The sequence below is a fragment of the Haliotis rubra genome, unplaced genomic scaffold (assembly GCF_003918875.1).
Source record: "Haliotis rubra isolate DU_JTF1 unplaced genomic scaffold, ASM391887v1 Scf1037, whole genome shotgun sequence".
NCBI lineage: Eukaryota > Metazoa > Mollusca > Gastropoda > Lepetellida > Haliotidae > Haliotis > Haliotis rubra.
In genome coordinates, this window is record NW_025764934.1 from 196380 (window position 1) to 213109 (window position 16730).

Here is a 16730-nt window from a genome sequence, read left to right on the forward strand (position 1 = left end):
TATATCTGTGATAATCTAGTTGTTTTACTGTCCTTCGCAGACAGGTAGGTATATTCTCTAAATTTGTATTTTTATTCATATATAAATGTACAACTTTCTTAGTCACGATATGGCAGAAATACTGCCAATGGGACTTTAAACTCACTCACTCACTTCTAGGTAATCATCGAGGACGGCGAATAGAAAAAAACCGACCAGCTTTAAACATTATCCTAACTTGTATGCAAGCTAATGTAATCGTAAACGTCAGACATTAGAGACATAAGATTTGTGTAATGTTTGTGCCGCTTTTCTTGCTGCTCACGAGGCTGAACTGCAATGGATCGCCACAATAGTTCCGGTTAGAAATGCAGTCTATTTATCTCGTCATTCATGTCGTCTGAAGACGGCTTCTTGGAAAAGACCACTGCTCATTTGGTTGAACTTAATGATGCAATCATGGGCTAGGTTAACGTGAAAAGTATTGTCTCAACATTTTGTTATTTATCATGTGAGCTAGTTTATGTAAATCGAAAACATCAGACATACAATTTGTGTAATGTTTGTGTCGCTTTTCTTGTGGCTCATTAGGCTGAACCGTAATTGACCGCCACAATAGTTTTGCTTAGAAATGCAGTCTATTTGTCTCTAATGTTCAGCATTAAAGGTCGAGGTCACCCAGTCCCACCAGTGGGACACGCAACAAACTTCGTCCTTGGCCCAAAGTAATAGCAGGGCCTATCGTGTAGAATCTCTCAGCAGCAGTAGAAGTGGCAGCCACACAATCAGTATGACACCCTCCACCCTCCAGAAAATCTTGTCGCCTTGGAACTAGCCACAGAATGTCCAGGTTACTGACAACAAACAAGGTTTACCCTCACTGCTTGTCTCACACGGTCCACGTCTAAGATACGAGGACGTGGGTGACAAGTATCCAGATTGAGATTAACAGTATAAACTGCATGAGAATTGTGCAAACTGAAATTTACTGTTCATAAACAAACAACGGGCCACGAGTTTGAACATGGACCTTGGAAAGTTAGAAAGTTTTGATATACACAGTGTAACTGAAATATCACTATATTACGGTCCAAGGGCAAACATATATTTCCTGTATATGAACATTTTTAAAATATGTAGCTGATATAACAATAAGTGTGGTTAAGTCATCAGAGGAAACGGCAAAGAGCGACAATGGCTAGTGACTTCATGCAACAACCATTCTCTCAACTCGATCGATCATGTACCGTAATTAATACGCTCTTTTTAAACTTTGGTCGAATGAATACATGACTATGATTATTAGTGGCCGACTCTCGGAGGGGGTTGAAGTAGCGAAAAATACTGCCCTACGAAGAGGGTACTTAAGACAACATCCTTCAATGTTTGTTGATCATTGCCAGAATTTTAATCGAAGAATGTTTGTAGTTTTAATTTATGGCTAAATTGCTAAAAATTCGCCAACAGCTGAGGGGATGATATAAATTCAGCTCGGGATCATGCAGGTAGCAACAGGAACGTAAGTCCCCATGGTGCCTAGCATGGTGATCTACCTTCAGTTGCCTTCTATAGCCCGATTTTATATTGTGTTGTTTTGAAATTTTACATTGAAGTCAAACTAGTTTTTATTAATGTGTGATAATCTAGTCGTTATACTGTCCTTCGCTGACAGGCTATTAAAAAGTATACAATAGTCTAAATATTTATTCTTAATACATACCTAAGATATGGATGAAATATTGCGGATATGACTCACTCACTCACTTGCACATTTTGTCTCCTGAAGTTTGTGATGCTTATTTGCAGATTTTGCGTTTTGGGGGAGTACCAAGATATATATCACAATACGATATATTGCGGTAGGCTTTTTGCGAACCGGTTCTCCCGCTACGTAATTTTCGTCATGTAGTCAAATCTATTAATACCATAGATAAATAAATAGATTTGCAATATTTTAACTTTGAATTGCTTCCAAACCCGGATACGCTCCCCTGGATGCGCATAGTGGATTTGGGGTTAACCTCAGTTATGCGTGAATCAGACCATAAAACGTCAGGGAGATCTTGATCTGACTTTACAACAGACGTGGTCAACATGGATAGGTTCAGGGTTTTATTGGTGTATCTTGTGCTTCCAATGGTAACACCGTACGAAGGTAGGTCGCCAATGTATGATACTTATGCGATATATATATATAACAATTGACGATTGCACGATTCTTAGCATTTTGTAAATTGAAACATAGATGATTTTTAGAGTATATACAGAGGGAAACAAACAAGGGAACACTACTTCATGACAGTGTTCCTTTATTTATTCTCAGATTTCCTCCCACAGCGCTATTCAAAGCTGGTGATGAAAACTGGAAAATATTAAAGGAACGCTTGAATTTTACTGTTCCTTTATTTGTTTCTCTCAGTATACGTAGGGATTCATCTTGGGGCAAAGGTTGCGGTTATCGCATCCTCTTATTGGTTCATCATCTGGTTTCATTTTCCATCCATTTTCGTAATGTAATTACGTGTCGTATGTAATATGTATATGTCGAATAACACATATTGTAATTGTGTTATCCGATATGACACCAGCATTATTGTTTCCTTGTAGTTTAACGCCGAAAGACAATCCAGTGATCAACCGCATGAGCATCGATCTCGCAATTGGTTCAGCGTTATGAGTCCATGTACCACGGTGACCAAGAATTGTTTTTAAAAACAACACTTTTCCCCATGTAACTCAGACTGCAGTACTCAATATAAATTAGTACCCAGTATAGGACTAGGTGCCTCACAATAATTAAAGAGTCAAATTACATTTTCAACTGCACAAGTTTATTTACTTGTTTCATGTTTGTCCGTTAGCCAGCAGTATATCTGCTGAATATAGTTTGAAATCGACGTTGAGAAATATCTTTTATTGTCCTTCATTGTTGATTTCTTAAATCTTTTCATTACATATCCATGTGAGTGAGTTTAGTTATATGCCGCTTTTAGCAATATTCCAGCAATATCACGGCTGGGGACACCATACATGGGTTTCACACCATCTACCCATTTGGAGAATCGAACCCGAGGTTTCGTTGTGAACGAGCGAACGCTTTAACAACTAGGCTACCTCGCAGTCCCACATATTCAGGTGAGCTAACAACTAGGTTACCTCGCAGACCCACATATTTATACATTCCGTCCGCAGAGAAAGCCTTTCATAACGGTGTGCGCAGGAGTTACAGTGTAACCTAATGTTTACAGAAATCGCTCGACACCGGATTCGATTCTCTTTCGAACTTTATTTGTTACTATTTAAAACTGATGACTTTTACTGCCGGGTAACATGTAAACAATATGAAACTTAAATATTTGTACTGCGGTGGCATCAGATGCAGTCTGGAGATATACTTGTATCTGTCTCTACAGGAAATGTTCATAGGTCAAATACTGACCCTCTTTCTTTGTACGATATATCTCACAGAAGTTCATGCGGACGTTCTTACGTTATTTTCTATGGAAATCAAATATATAGATAAATATCTCTCTGCAATTCTTAAGGGAACACTGCTGCATCTGCACGGTTGCATTTATGACTTTGTTTATTAAAAACATGATGCTTTAACGCTTTTCCTGTCTCACCTGTTTAATGGATACAAAGACTTTACTCTCAAACTATAGGTATACATGCACTAGTGATGCACATTATTCAGACACGCTGACCTGGGTATCTAGTAACACGAAGGCAAACCCTTGAATATGAGCCGGAAGAAGAAACCGAGTGAAGGTCGTGTTCCAGTACATGTTTATAATAGATATGCTTATGCAACTTTGTTCGATAGTAGCTGAGAAGGTAAACAAGTTTATAGTGTAACTGCAACCCCCATGTATGTACTGTTTCACTCCAATCCTTATGCACGTAGGGACTGCATGCTATCATTGTCACTCTATAGTATCGCTGGTATCCGTCAACTCATGGTGACCTACTTGTATGCATTCTCTGTGCACACAAATATTTTCGTGTTTGGTTTGGGAGGCGTCTAGCTATTTAGTTATTTGTTGACCCTGTTAAATTTGAAGATATTGACCCTGTTTCATCTAAATGCCAGCATGCTACTGGTTAAGTTACCTAACGCTCTGCAAAATGAAACTGAGAACAACATATATATGACTGTTAGTTGCAAGTCAACTTTAGATAAATGCCAGTTCCGAAACGCCAGGGTTACTACGAGGGCGTGGTAAGTGATACCTGAACGGGATCTGCAAAATAAAACCTTGGAGTCTGAGTGCAGACAACAATATGTATGTACACAACCCCTTAAACGAACCCACGAACTATTTGACCAGATGGTGGCCACGTCAATACTTGCAAACACCTAGTTGCGGGTACAGCAATGTAAACTTGGACAAATTACTGTGTCCCAGTCCACCCCGCTGTGAATGGGTATACTCGTAAGGCGTGGTGGGTGATCCAGCCTGAGGGTGGTAGGGATCGAGCCAACCTGTTATGGGGAAAGCCACACTAACTCGGTGCGCCTAGTGGCAGCAAGAGTTGTATGATCTCCAGGGAGTTGAGATTGATAATACGATGTACCGTTGAGATTGACATCCAATGATCGAGGGAAAAACAAAGCGCCTTTGAGCATGTGATCTGGATATTGGCACTATATAAATATATATAAATAAAATAAATAAATAAATACTTCTACTCTGTAACGTGTAACTCGTCCTCCATGTTTCCGATTCAACTTCGAATTGTGTTCTACGTCTTCATCCCACAGTCGTCAAAGCAATGGAAACATGGAAGAGGGCAGGGTACTGAAGCTGCTTCAAGTTGTCTCACCTGCTCATTTGTCTCGTATCAGTAATATCCTTAATATACATTTATACACAAAAAAACTTAATTAAGCACCCCCTGTATTTTTGGAATAATAAAACTTACATAAAACTTCTCGTGGTGACCACGATTGAAAAAAACCCCATGAGTTATTCTAACCTTTATGATCCTTTGACTAATAAAAAACAACAAAATGATTGGAATCCATGTTGAGTTAATGATCAATAATGCCTATTTTAAAAAAAGCACACTTATTTTCATACAAAACAATGTCTGTACAAGTATGGCCCTGGAATGTTTAATATTGAATTTATTGGTGAATGTGAACATTCAAAATGTCATTTTGCCTGTCTTACACGATTCAATGTCAATACCGAGTGTAACTTCCAACCTGACTGTATGACAGCCAGCACTCTCCTCCTCATACACCTCCTGATCCTCTGAAGGGGCAGTCTACGCCATTCCTCGTGTAAAACAGCTTCCAATTGGGCCAGGTTCGGTACAGGAGGATCCCTTTGTTGCATTCGACGACCAATGGCATACACGTCGTGATTCTTTTGACCAGGCAACGACCACAGACCGATTTGACAGATATAATACCGTTGACACTCAAGGCTGAATTCAGTCCCGGGGAAACACTGTAAATCTTTGTGCTTGTAAGACATTGTGTATTTTGGTTTGCTAAATATAAGCGTGTTTGAAAACTTGGGTACGTGCCATCTATTCTTTATTGCAACCCTCATACATTACATAATACATTACTGATAACTGCATTCTGTCAATATGAAATCATGAGTGAGTGTATATACCCCACTTAATCTACATTCGACAATCGCTGACGTCATGTCTGTACTAGGTGTCTCAAACTCCGATAACCCGATCTTAAATAAACTCAAGTTAAGGTTCGGTCGTTCATACATGTTCTGAATAGACTGGGGGAAAAGGCTTTATAAACATACATGCACGTATATCAACAGATATCACGTTCGACGTACACGCATGCACGCACACACACAGAGACACACACATGCAGATAAAGAAAATGTGTCATACGGTACTGTGAGCAAAAAAGGCTAGTGTATTGATTATGGAGTCCAACTGTTACGTGCACAAATCGACTGCCTGCTTCTCAGACCCTGGACTTTCTAATCTCTGTGTGTGGTAGTCGTTACCGGCTGCTATGTAACTACAGAACAATGTGCACATTTAAGGAGACTATAAATTACGGTACCAAAGTTACAATTGTAAAACATATTTGGTACAGTCGTATGTCTTCCTTCATGAATGCACCATGACTGCATCATGACTGAATCATGAGTGAGTGAGTGAATGAGTGAGTGAGTGAGTGAAGTAGCTGTATGAACACAGTTTACTTCAAATATATGCTCCATCAATATCCTAACAATACATACCCTAATTACCTCAAAACCCAGTGGTGTGAGTGAGTGATCCCAGATGTGGGTCTCCCTTTCAGTCAGTGGTCGAGGTTCGAATCCCTGATTTCGGTCTATAACAGGCATGTCTGCACCGTAACCGAGCTCATGCTCAAGCTCTTCCTGCATGAAGCCAATACGTCGTGATGTGATGACATATTGGTCAGTGCAGACCTAACGGTTGTTACCAAATACGTTGTATATCTCACCGAGCAGCGTAGTTAGTTTTAATATACAAACATGTAACACAAGCTCACTAGCTTGATTTTGTTCTTCTCAGACCTTGTTGCGGGACTAGACTACTTCGTTCAGGGTTCAGGGATATAATCTACAAATTTACAATATAAGTAAAGAAATGAATAAACTGTTAACGTGATATACCAAAACTGAAGACTACCGTAGTTCTGATTTGCCGGTATTATGTGTAAAGCACAAGGAAATCTAACAGTTTACAATGCAAGGTAGCGCATGGGTACACCATGGTGAATACTTGTATTGAAATTGGAACAGCATCAATTTCCAATTCGTGGAACTGAAACTTCAATAGGCCACTGCTTATTATCAACTGATAGTTTCCTTATCGGTGTCAAAGGGTATCTTCTGGTCTGTCTGAGCAACAGGTAGCCACACTGATGAGAGTGATAATATCAGTTTATAGCACATATCACTCGGTCGCCAGAGATGGGGTTTAGTTTCTGTCCTAAATTTGATTATCCCACCGGTAATTACATAGTGTATATTTCCTGATGGTAACTCTTCCCTGATCTATGAGAATAATGACAACAATTATCCCAGTGGCAAGGTTTGATGTTGGGATACTGGTCTCTGCCCTGTCATGCCCTATTTGCCACACCAGACAATCCAGTGATCAACAACATAAGCATCGATCTTCGCAACTGCGATACGATGACATGTGTCAACCAAGTCAGTGAGCCTGACCACCAGATCCCGTTAGTCGCCTCTTACGACAAGCATGGGTTACTGAAGATCAATTGTAACCCAGATCTTCACGGGGAGACAAGCATGGGTTACTGAAGACCAATATTCTAACCCGGACCTTCACGGGGAGACAAGCATGGGTTACTGAAGACCAATTCTAACCCGGATCTTCACGGGGAGACAAGCATGGGTTACTGAAGACCAATTCTAACCCGGATCTTCACGGGTACTGCTGAAAGAAGAAGTGATACTGGTGAATGGTGACATTTCATGTGTGAAGCCCATAGCTGGTGTCCCCGTCGTGATATTACTAGAATTTTGCTAACACTCTCACTCACTCACTCACTTGTCCTCATTGAAGTATGGAACAGTCAAGTCAGTAGATGATAGCATGGGCACTGTTGAGAAGATGACTTAACACCGCCATTATCACATGGTCTTACCATTCAGACCCTCAATACACTGGTTACCTGGCATGCATTCTGGGACTGATGTTTTATCCCGAATCCTCAAAACGTTTTCACTGCTTGAGGAAATATATCAAACAAAGGGTTCGTATACACGACATTTATTATCATCTTTCTACATTCAGGAAGGAACAATGGCACTTTGGAACGTCCTTATCTTTATATAATTTTATCTTGTAACATTTTTGTTCACAATGATAATGTACACATATGAAACTATACAAATTTACAGAATTTGAGGAAATATATACAGTTTTCTGACATATTTACATGAACACACTTGTACACAGTCAAACAAAATGTACAAGAATATACAATTTACACATTGGTTGTATGCTTCTCTACAAGTAGTTTGGATGTATATGTTCTTTGTGTGGATGGTGTCTTCAGAGCGGATATCAGTCACGTATGTACTCATTACATTGGTTCAACACATCAGCTGTCAGTGTTCTGTCCAGGACTCTTCTAACTACCCTCGACGTGATTGCAGTTCAGATGTCCTGGCAGCCTAGTGGACAGCGGTGATACGCCCAAACCATGATGGCAGCCACTTGAATCCAAAGCCCTGTAACATGAATGTTCATTTAAAATGATGGAAAGTTCATGGGTTGTCAATAAATATCATAACTTAACACATATGGTTCAATCAAATGAAGTAAAACATGTCTTTAATGTATTATATACTGTTGATGCCTATGTGTCAGAAGGTAACATGTGTACTTCACAGATTCATTGTTTGTTTTTTAGGTATCAGTCGAAATATATGTTTGTAGACTTGAAACTCTTACCTGATATGGGCGCTAGCTGAGACGACTCACTACTTGTGAAAGGCTCAATTACATGAATCCTGTAAGTTTTACAAGTAGGACATTCTTCCTCACACGATCTTCCTGTGAACCCATCCCTGCATCCCTGCTTACACCTTCCATCAGTGAGGCAGTCCTTATTGAAACATTTGCCAGGACACGTGATATTGCAGTGGGTTCCACTCCATCCATGCATACAGCCATTTATACAGGCGCCATCTGTATTACAGATCTGGGGTCTACAGTTCTGGTTGCATGGCTGACTGCATGTTGGTCCATACCAACCGTCCTTACATCCCTCTAGACATCTTCCGGTTTCCCGCTGACAAATACCCGAACTATATCGTCCTGCATAACAGTTGTTGCACGTCTGATTGCAACCATTGCCATATCTGCCCGGGGAGCATTCCTCACACCTGCCCGATGTTCTGTCACATCCCGTACTATCACAGTGTGGACATTGCCGATCACAAAATAGACCATAGAACCCTGGTTCGCATCCATATTTACATCTTCCATCTGTATAACAGGCGCCACTCCGACAATGTTTCGAGCAGGTTTGGTTACAGAAAGACCCTTTCCGTCCGTGCGTACAGCCGTCAACGCAAGACCCGTCTTCTGGATAGCATGCGAAATTCTTACAGTTGATGCTACACTTTCTTCCACAGTGAGATCCATGTCGTCCGCGTATGCATCCCTGTAAACACTTTCCGTCTTCTCGCGCACAGTGCCTGTAGCCATCCTGTTCTGTGTAACAGTAGTTACTGCATGTCATGTTACAGTTGTCGCCATGGAGACCAGGTAAGCATTGATCACATCTTCCTGTAAATCTGTCACATCCTGTGATGTAACAGTTGGAACATTTCTGGTCACAGAACCGTCCATAGTAACCAGCTTCGCATCCCTCTTTGCACTTGCCGTCGATGTGGCATATTCCTCGCAGACAATTGGCAGAGCACTTCTCACGACAGAAAGACCCCGTCCACCCATGCTCACAGCCAGCAAGACAGTCCCCATTGGTTTTGGCACAAGACCAGTGTTTGCAATGTTGTGGACAAAGGTTCTGGCATGTGTTCCCGAAGTGTCCCTTGGGACAGGTCTCCACACAGCTCCCCGTGGTTCTGTTGCAATAATAATGACCCTTGTCATCTGCAGGACAGTCTACTGGGCATAGAGTGCTGCAGTCGTCACCATAGTAACCTGGTTTACATCTGTAACACCTGCCTGTATCTCTGTCACACCCGCCAGTGTCACAGTGGCTGCAGTGGTTGTTACACCTGTCTCCATAGCAACCGTGTCGGCACGCTTGACAAGTTAATCCCCCATACGGAGCGGTGCACCCATCACTACATTTGCCGTGAGTACCGGTGATTCCTGTGGAATAACATCAATAGTGTTAGACAATTCACAATGGAATATTTCATATTTGATAGCTTTATACTAGTAACTTAAGGTCCAAGCTTTAAATCTGGTATATTTGCATTATGCTGAAAGAAGTGAGGGAGTGAGTGAGTGAGTTTAGTTTTACGTCGCATGGGTTGCTGAAGACCAATCCTGACCAATTCTAACCCCGATCTTCATCGGTACTGAAGGAAGAAGTGATACTTTACTGGTGAAAGGCGATATTTCATACGATTAATATACAACGCCATACATGTAGTTCTTCATACAGCCGGGAGCGGTGGGGAAGCCTAGTGGTTAAAACGTTCGCTCGCCGCGCCGAATCGAAGGCCCGGGCTCGATTCCCCACATGGGTACAATGTGTGAAGCCCATTTCTGGTGCCATCCTCCCTCTCTCTCCCCGTGATATTGCTGGAATATTGCTAAAAGCGGCATAATACTCCGATACTACAGTCACTTCAAATTGCCGCCATGCCGCTTGAACATTGCTGCTTGCGGCGTTAACCAACCAACAAACATACACTTGAAACTGATTAAGAAACATCTTACCATGACATGCGTATATCAAAGCGATGATAGTCACAATGCGACTGAGAAATCTTTCCATCTTTCAAAGCCGAAACATCAATACGAGTGTTGTTATTCAAATGTAAAGTATCGGAGAAAACACATCACCGTGTCCCAGTGTGCGGGGTGTCCGCTGGAGGGAACACTATCGCCTGGTAAATGTGTAGCTTATGCGGGCCCAGAACCGCTCACCTGGACCAGAGTACACTTTGATACTACAAGTGCTCTATATATAACTATGACTTGTCATTTCAAACACTGCTTGATTTTAAAGATCTGACTCTATGTCTGGCGGGTTGCCAACAGCACGAAGCATGCCTAAACCCGTCTTTCTGCTTTCTTTTCTGGTTTACATATCAATATTGTGTCTCATATGTGCAATGATTGTATTTCTTTGTATTCTTAATCATTAAAATCTTTAATCTAAATGGTTTGTATCGGATAAATAATGTTGTCTGTTTTGGTAGGTGGATGGGTTATCACTCCCTGTATAAATGAGGGTCAGATTTCCTTCCATTTGTGGTAAAACTGTCAGCCGAACAATACATATTTAGATATTTTATTTAGTGAACTAACTTTCTGCGAACAACCAAATTGATGTTTTGTTGACAAATACATCTGATTCATTATGTCCCTCCTGATAGGCATATGCATTTGCGTTAATGAATGGAGAAAACCGGCGTCGATGCGTGTTATAGTTTTTTAATTATTTGAATGCCAATATTGTGCACATTGTAATATGATCTAATGCGAAGTACGATAGGTATCGACTTAAGTGTACAGGATTATCATGCGCCGGTCTGCTGCGCATGTCAGTCTAGCTGTGCATGCCACTCTGTCATACCTATCTGTATTTTATCTACTGATTTAGTATGTACTTTACCCCTTAACACCGACTGATCACGTACTGGGGTCCAAGACAATAACGTCAAGTTCTCTATCCCTCTTTCCACGTCTGTCCTGTAGGTATTCCTGAACAGCATGGTTCCTGGTACCATGGGGATATAACAGAACCAGACGGATTGGTTGTCATTGTCAATAGACTTGTTCATGACATCAACCACCGGTTTTTACTCGATTAAATTTTATTTTCAGGTCTCAGAAATTCTACGCATGTAACGGAATAGTGCTGTCTAAGTTGTAAAAATTAGTTCCACCATCCCTGAAATAACGAAACATGTAGGCAAAATAGAACCCAATAACACAATTGAACACTTATACTGCGTGCAATATGCTGTGGATAAACATGTACGGTTTACTCGTCGTATGTGTGGTTCATACATGCTCGTCCCACTCTTTGTAGAGACATATATTGGATTGTATCGAGGTTGTCAGCGAAGCGAATAGGTATGAAAAGTTTCATCATATTGTTTTGGCGTTATGGCGGTATTTGTTCCGTTAACAAGAGGACCTTTACCCGTTGATGTCTGTCTTTAACCGATGAGATCACGTGAGCATTAATTAAGCACCAAATTGAATCCAAGGGCATTTTGAGAAATTGATATAATAACCAAGAACAACGCCATGGAAACATTATCAGGACCTACAAGTAGGTCCTTGGATGGGTGACCGTGTTTGACAGCTTTACTCCTGAGAGTTTCTAGGACTTCCGCCCTGCCCCACAACGAAGCACATGTGATACATGTGATCTCACCTTAGGCAAGTGAGTTTTTTCAAAATTGCCTCTGTTCACCCAGTAGAAAATGGGTACCCGGTTGGATAAAGTCATGTGACTTTAACCTTCTAGCGCCTAACAGGCAGCTTGGGTTATCCGGGGTAATAATAATCAGGGTGTTAGCGCTTTGAGCATGCATTGTTGCGTGGAGATTACCGCATTCTAACACTTCTCATTATTATTTTTACAAGGAGCCCCGATATGAACCCCCATCGAACATCCTTGGGACTATCTTGGACGCCAAGTTCGCGATGGAGATCCTTCTGTTCAAAGTCTGCAGGAACTGAAGCACACCCCATGAGGAATGGTAGAGAATTCCGATGACTAGAAGACGACGCTTCATTGCTGGTACAATAGGAGACTGGTCCATGTTAACTGTGTGAGTGGTTGTTACACCAGGTACTGATGTGATCGCCAGTGTTATTTTATTTGACAACTTGGTGATTCAGATTTTGGTGGAGTAGCCATGGTGAACATACTTTCCGGTATTGTGTATTCCTCTCAGATTACCAAATTGTAATATATGAGCACTTCGAACAGTCCTGGTTTCATGCTTATATATAGTATTGAATAATGAGGATATACCAAATGTTTGTAAATCCAGTAAATCAGGAAAATTTCGGCGCACTTGACAATTAAAGCAATTAAGTATTTGGGATAAATGAAAATACACAGAAACATATTTAAGTGGTTTGCACAAAAACAAAAAGGGCAAGCCCGTAATGTTAGTGTGTACATAAACGTTATTATTAAGGTTGAGGGCTATACCTATCTGGATAGGAACGACCAGACCTGCATGGCTTTAGGTGGACTAACGCTTAGTCTTTGAATCTATAACATTTGGATAGTAACCAATAATCCCATTTAAATTTGAAAGGAGCCCCATTGAGATGGGAGAGTCAAAACCTGAGGAAATCTAGACTTGCTTCATTTAGAGCTTTAGTATTGCAGGGAGAGCTGGATGGAAGGGGTAGTAATGTGGTTCAGGGACTGTGAGACAGACTAGGCTTCAGGGATAGATAGACCCCTTCCTGTTGATAGGTGTAATTACAACGCAGATACCAATACATGTCTGCCCTGTGACTTATTTGTTTGTTTAACTCCGCACTGGACACTATTCCAACTATAAGAAGGTGGTCTGTAAATAATCGAGACTGGACCATACAATCCAGTGACTGGCATCATGAACACCCATCAACGCGACTAGGATTCGATGATATACACCAACCACGAGTCTGACCACCCTGAATTGTCCCTGACGGCAATCATGGGCTGATGAAGGCCAGTTAAGTGATAAATAAATGTCTTGTCATCCGATTGCAGGGTGTTTTCGTAACTAGTGAAATCGATGATATTGACGACACATCCGTCCTTATATAGCAATATTAATTTACTGGATCATTAGTGTAAAGTGTTAAACCGTCCTAAGAAAATAACAAAGTTTTCTGAAAAAACCCACCCCAAACCAACTGTTAATAGAAGTGGTGCGCAGAGAGTCAAATCACAACGACCAGAATCAAAACACAGGGAGAGAGTGAGATATTTTACAGGATTTTATTGTTCATAGTTCATATTACAAATCTGACGTAAAGTCAATAACTTTCACGAATAGACACATAACAACCATAGTACTATATTCACAAAAATCAAATTCGTGAATACTTACGTAGTTAATTTTTGGACATTGTCAGATATGTAAACCATAAGTACTAGTGTGGGGCTTGGAATGGTATCCTGTCCCCAACACAACAGTAGTTTGTGAAGGACAGGCCACAGAAAAATGCGACACCTCAGACGAGTACCGAGGATAAAGATGATGAAACTAAACTGAGGTACAAAAGAAAGTACACTACTGTTATCTGGCCCTATCGACTAAATCGTCAACGTTGGGCAACAGGTACACAATGTTTGTATCTTGTAAGAAAATACTTCTGAAAATATTTACGTTGGTTTCCTTTCACATAAACCCAAATGTATGATGATGGCAAGTGCATGTCAAGCAGTGTTCTCAAGGACATCGTCTAACCACACCCTTCCAAGTGCAGTTTAGATGCCTCGAAACAACCACATGACCACGAGGGTAACCCCCAGCAAGCTGACGCGGTGAGGTGTCGGGCACTAGGCTGCTAGGTAGGTAGATGACACTGTGTGAGGGACAGCATCAACGGTAACAGTACCACAGCCACTTTCTTCTGATCAGCCGCTGCAACACAACACAATACATCATTTTACTAATAATACGAATGAGTAACATAGATGCGACGAGGAGAATCGACATCCCATTACATCATGAAGATCAATTACGCTATGAAAGTAAATTCACCAAAATTATGAAAAAGAAACCAAAAGTTTTGTTTTCTTGGTTCAAACAAATGAAGTCAAGGTCAAAGGCCCCCAACCTGATTTAAGGAGTTGTTCCGAGCAATGTATTTCGTCTTTGTCCACCTCCAGACTTCTTCTTTGTCTTTTGCAGTCTCTATCACAGAAGTCATCCAGACAGCCGTGCGTACAACTACCAGTGACTTTGTGGCAACGTTTTAGATTGTCCGGCCCTGCTTTACAGCTGGTGCTGCATTTCAATTCGCACGTTTCGCCGTAAAAACCCGGACCACACTCATCCGGGTTGACATGGTAACATCCTGTATATGAACACCTCTTCGTATCGCAAGTGTCACCATGGAAACCTGGTTTACATCCAAGTGTGCATCTTCCATCGCCATTGCAGATATCGTTGAGGCAGTTTGCAGAGCACATTCTCTCGTTGCAGGATGACCCTTTCCAGCCATTTTGGCAGCCTTCGTAACAGGAGCCGTCACGATAACACAATGCAGTTTTACATGTAGCGCTGCACGTGAGATTACAATGTGTTCCATGCCATCCATCCTTACATCCACCTGAGCATGTTCCGGTATCGCGGTGACAATTGGTAGAATTATCCCGTTCAGTATAACACCCACTGTTGCATGTTTCGTCACACCTGTCCCCCCAGTTGCCCGGACGACACTGGTCACATTTACCCGACAGTCTGTCGCATCCAGAAGAGTAACAGTTGGAACATATCTTGTCACACATCAGTCCATAGAACCCAGGCGTACAGCCATCCTTACATGTGCCATCACTGTTACACTTAACTCTCAGACAATTGGTAGGGCATTTCTTATTGCATCGGGGGCCTCTCCAGCCACGCTGACAACCTCGGAGACAATGGCCTGTCAGTTTGTCACAGATAGAATGTAAACAGTAGCCGGGACATTGCTGTTCACATGACTTGCCGTAATATCCCTCTGTGCATGTTTGTGAGCATCTACCTGTATGTCGGTCACAGAAAGCATGATGTTTCGTTGTAGTGTCCCAGCAATGTCCAGGACATCTGGTATCACATACCCTGCCGTAGTAGCCAGGTTTACATCTATAGCATTCACCCGTATGTCTGTGACACTCATCCCTGTCACAGTTGCTGCAGTGCTGTGTACACCTTTCTCCATAACACCCGCCAGTACATGCTTGGCAGGTCAACCCGCCATATCGTTTTTGACATCCATTGGAACAGCGAGTGAGGTTTGAATCAGGGGTTAGTGAAGCGGCACCTGTGGAGTTCACGAAATAGACTGTGATAGGATCGTAATAGGATTCAGTACTTCTGAATGATTCTAGATGTTGTAACTATGTACATCTAACTGCCCTAACCCTATGACTATATACAGAATGTAGATCTGACTCATTAAATGTATAAGGAGATGAACACCCAAACGGTTTATATGAACATGAATACTTCAAATGTGAACAGTTGTATTTAGATAAATCTGATATGTGAACATATCTTTTAAAACACATGGCATCTACAGGACAAATGTGGTGTAGTCTCACCGGGACAGACACACACAAATGTCGTCCTATTATTACAATACTTGTTCAAGATTACAGGTGATAATTCCTTACCGATGACAGTCAGATGAATGATGATGAGCAGATAGAACATATCGGGCATCATCCGTCGTTTAGGATACAGCCATGAAGTAATCAGTGCATGTTACAATACCCTCTACCCGTCGAAACGCGCCACCTGTCGATCTACATGTCCTGTGTAAGCTGTCGCTGAGTCAAAGTGAGATTATATTTATAGCTATGAGTTGTCAAGTATACAAGAACAGGTATACATGTACTGGGCTATATCGGTAGAAGATTACATGTGTGGCTCTCTGCCAATGCTTCTGTGTATAATGTGACAATAACTACTGCACCTCGTCTCTGTAGGTTGATCTCTGAGCTAAATATCTTCCATGTAACTTATTAAATTGTATGAGGTATCTTTGTGTTTAAACCATTAAATATGTAGTATCCATTAAAATACAAACATGTATGTCCTTACTGTTTCCATCTTTAAAGAAGGCAAGAGGTGATGAAGGATATTTAGTGATGAAGATGAAAGAAGCTATGTACGTTTATAAAATGCTATGCAACGGGGTGTATGTATGGTGGTGGTCATCGGTCTGATGATCTTTCAGTTCTAATAACTAACGCAGATTGTTCAGTCCACTTTACCGTCAAGCCACGATCAGTATATCCCAGTCACAATGAGAAGGAAAATATATTTATGCACAGACAGACCGACTGTTTGTGCAACATTGACAAACGTAGACTT

General features: G+C 41.3%; 2 protein-coding genes and 1 long non-coding RNA gene across 3 annotated transcripts; all 3 read right to left on the minus strand.

Moving 5' to 3' along the window:
• Positions 1-760: 760 nt before the first annotated feature.
• LOC124273789 lies at positions 761-4922 on the minus strand. The gene is made up of 3 exons (XR_006897740.1): positions 4913-4922; positions 4098-4100; positions 761-855 (listed from the first exon to the last, which is right to left on the minus strand). It is a non-coding gene; the product is annotated as an uncharacterized LOC124273789 (long non-coding RNA).
• Positions 4923-7727: 2805 nt separating this feature from the next.
• On the minus strand, positions 7728-10620 carry LOC124273761 (multiple epidermal growth factor-like domains protein 10). The gene is made up of 3 exons (XM_046709067.1): positions 10396-10620; positions 8428-9819; positions 7728-8204 (listed from the first exon to the last, which is right to left on the minus strand). The coding sequence occupies exons 1-3, from the start codon at positions 10451-10453 to the stop codon at positions 8131-8133; spliced, it is 1524 nt and encodes a 507-aa protein (XP_046565023.1). The 5' UTR covers positions 10454-10620; the 3' UTR covers positions 7728-8130.
• A 3006-nt stretch (positions 10621-13626) lies between these two features.
• LOC124273767 (multiple epidermal growth factor-like domains protein 10) lies at positions 13627-16182 on the minus strand. Its single transcript, XM_046709079.1, has 3 exons — positions 16028-16182; positions 14488-15675; positions 13627-14291 (listed from the first exon to the last, which is right to left on the minus strand). The coding sequence occupies exons 1-3, from the start codon at positions 16077-16079 to the stop codon at positions 14215-14217; spliced, it is 1317 nt and encodes a 438-aa protein (XP_046565035.1). The 5' UTR covers positions 16080-16182; the 3' UTR covers positions 13627-14214.
• Between the last annotated feature and the right edge of the window lie 548 nt (positions 16183-16730).

Coding starts and splice junctions, on each gene's coding strand:
- LOC124273767 (XM_046709079.1), bottom strand. CDS start 16,079: ATGATGCCCGATATGTTCTATCTGCTCATCATCATTCATCTGACTGTC. Junction 15,676..16,027: donor CATTCATCTGACTGTCATCG/GTAAGGAATTAT, acceptor TGAACTCCACAG/GTGCCGCTTCACTAACCCCT. Junction 14,292..14,487: donor GGAACAACTCCTTAAATCAG/GTTGGGGGCCTT, acceptor GTTGTGTTGCAG/CGGCTGATCAGAAGAAAGTG.
- LOC124273761 (XM_046709067.1), bottom strand. CDS start 10,453: ATGGAAAGATTTCTCAGTCGCATTGTGACTATCATCGCTTTGATATAC. Junction 9,820..10,395: donor TTTGATATACGCATGTCATG/GTAAGATGTTTC, acceptor GTTATTCCACAG/GAATCACCGGTACTCACGGC. Junction 8,205..8,427: donor TCAGCTAGCGCCCATATCAG/GTAAGAGTTTCA, acceptor TTCATGTTACAG/GGCTTTGGATTCAAGTGGCT.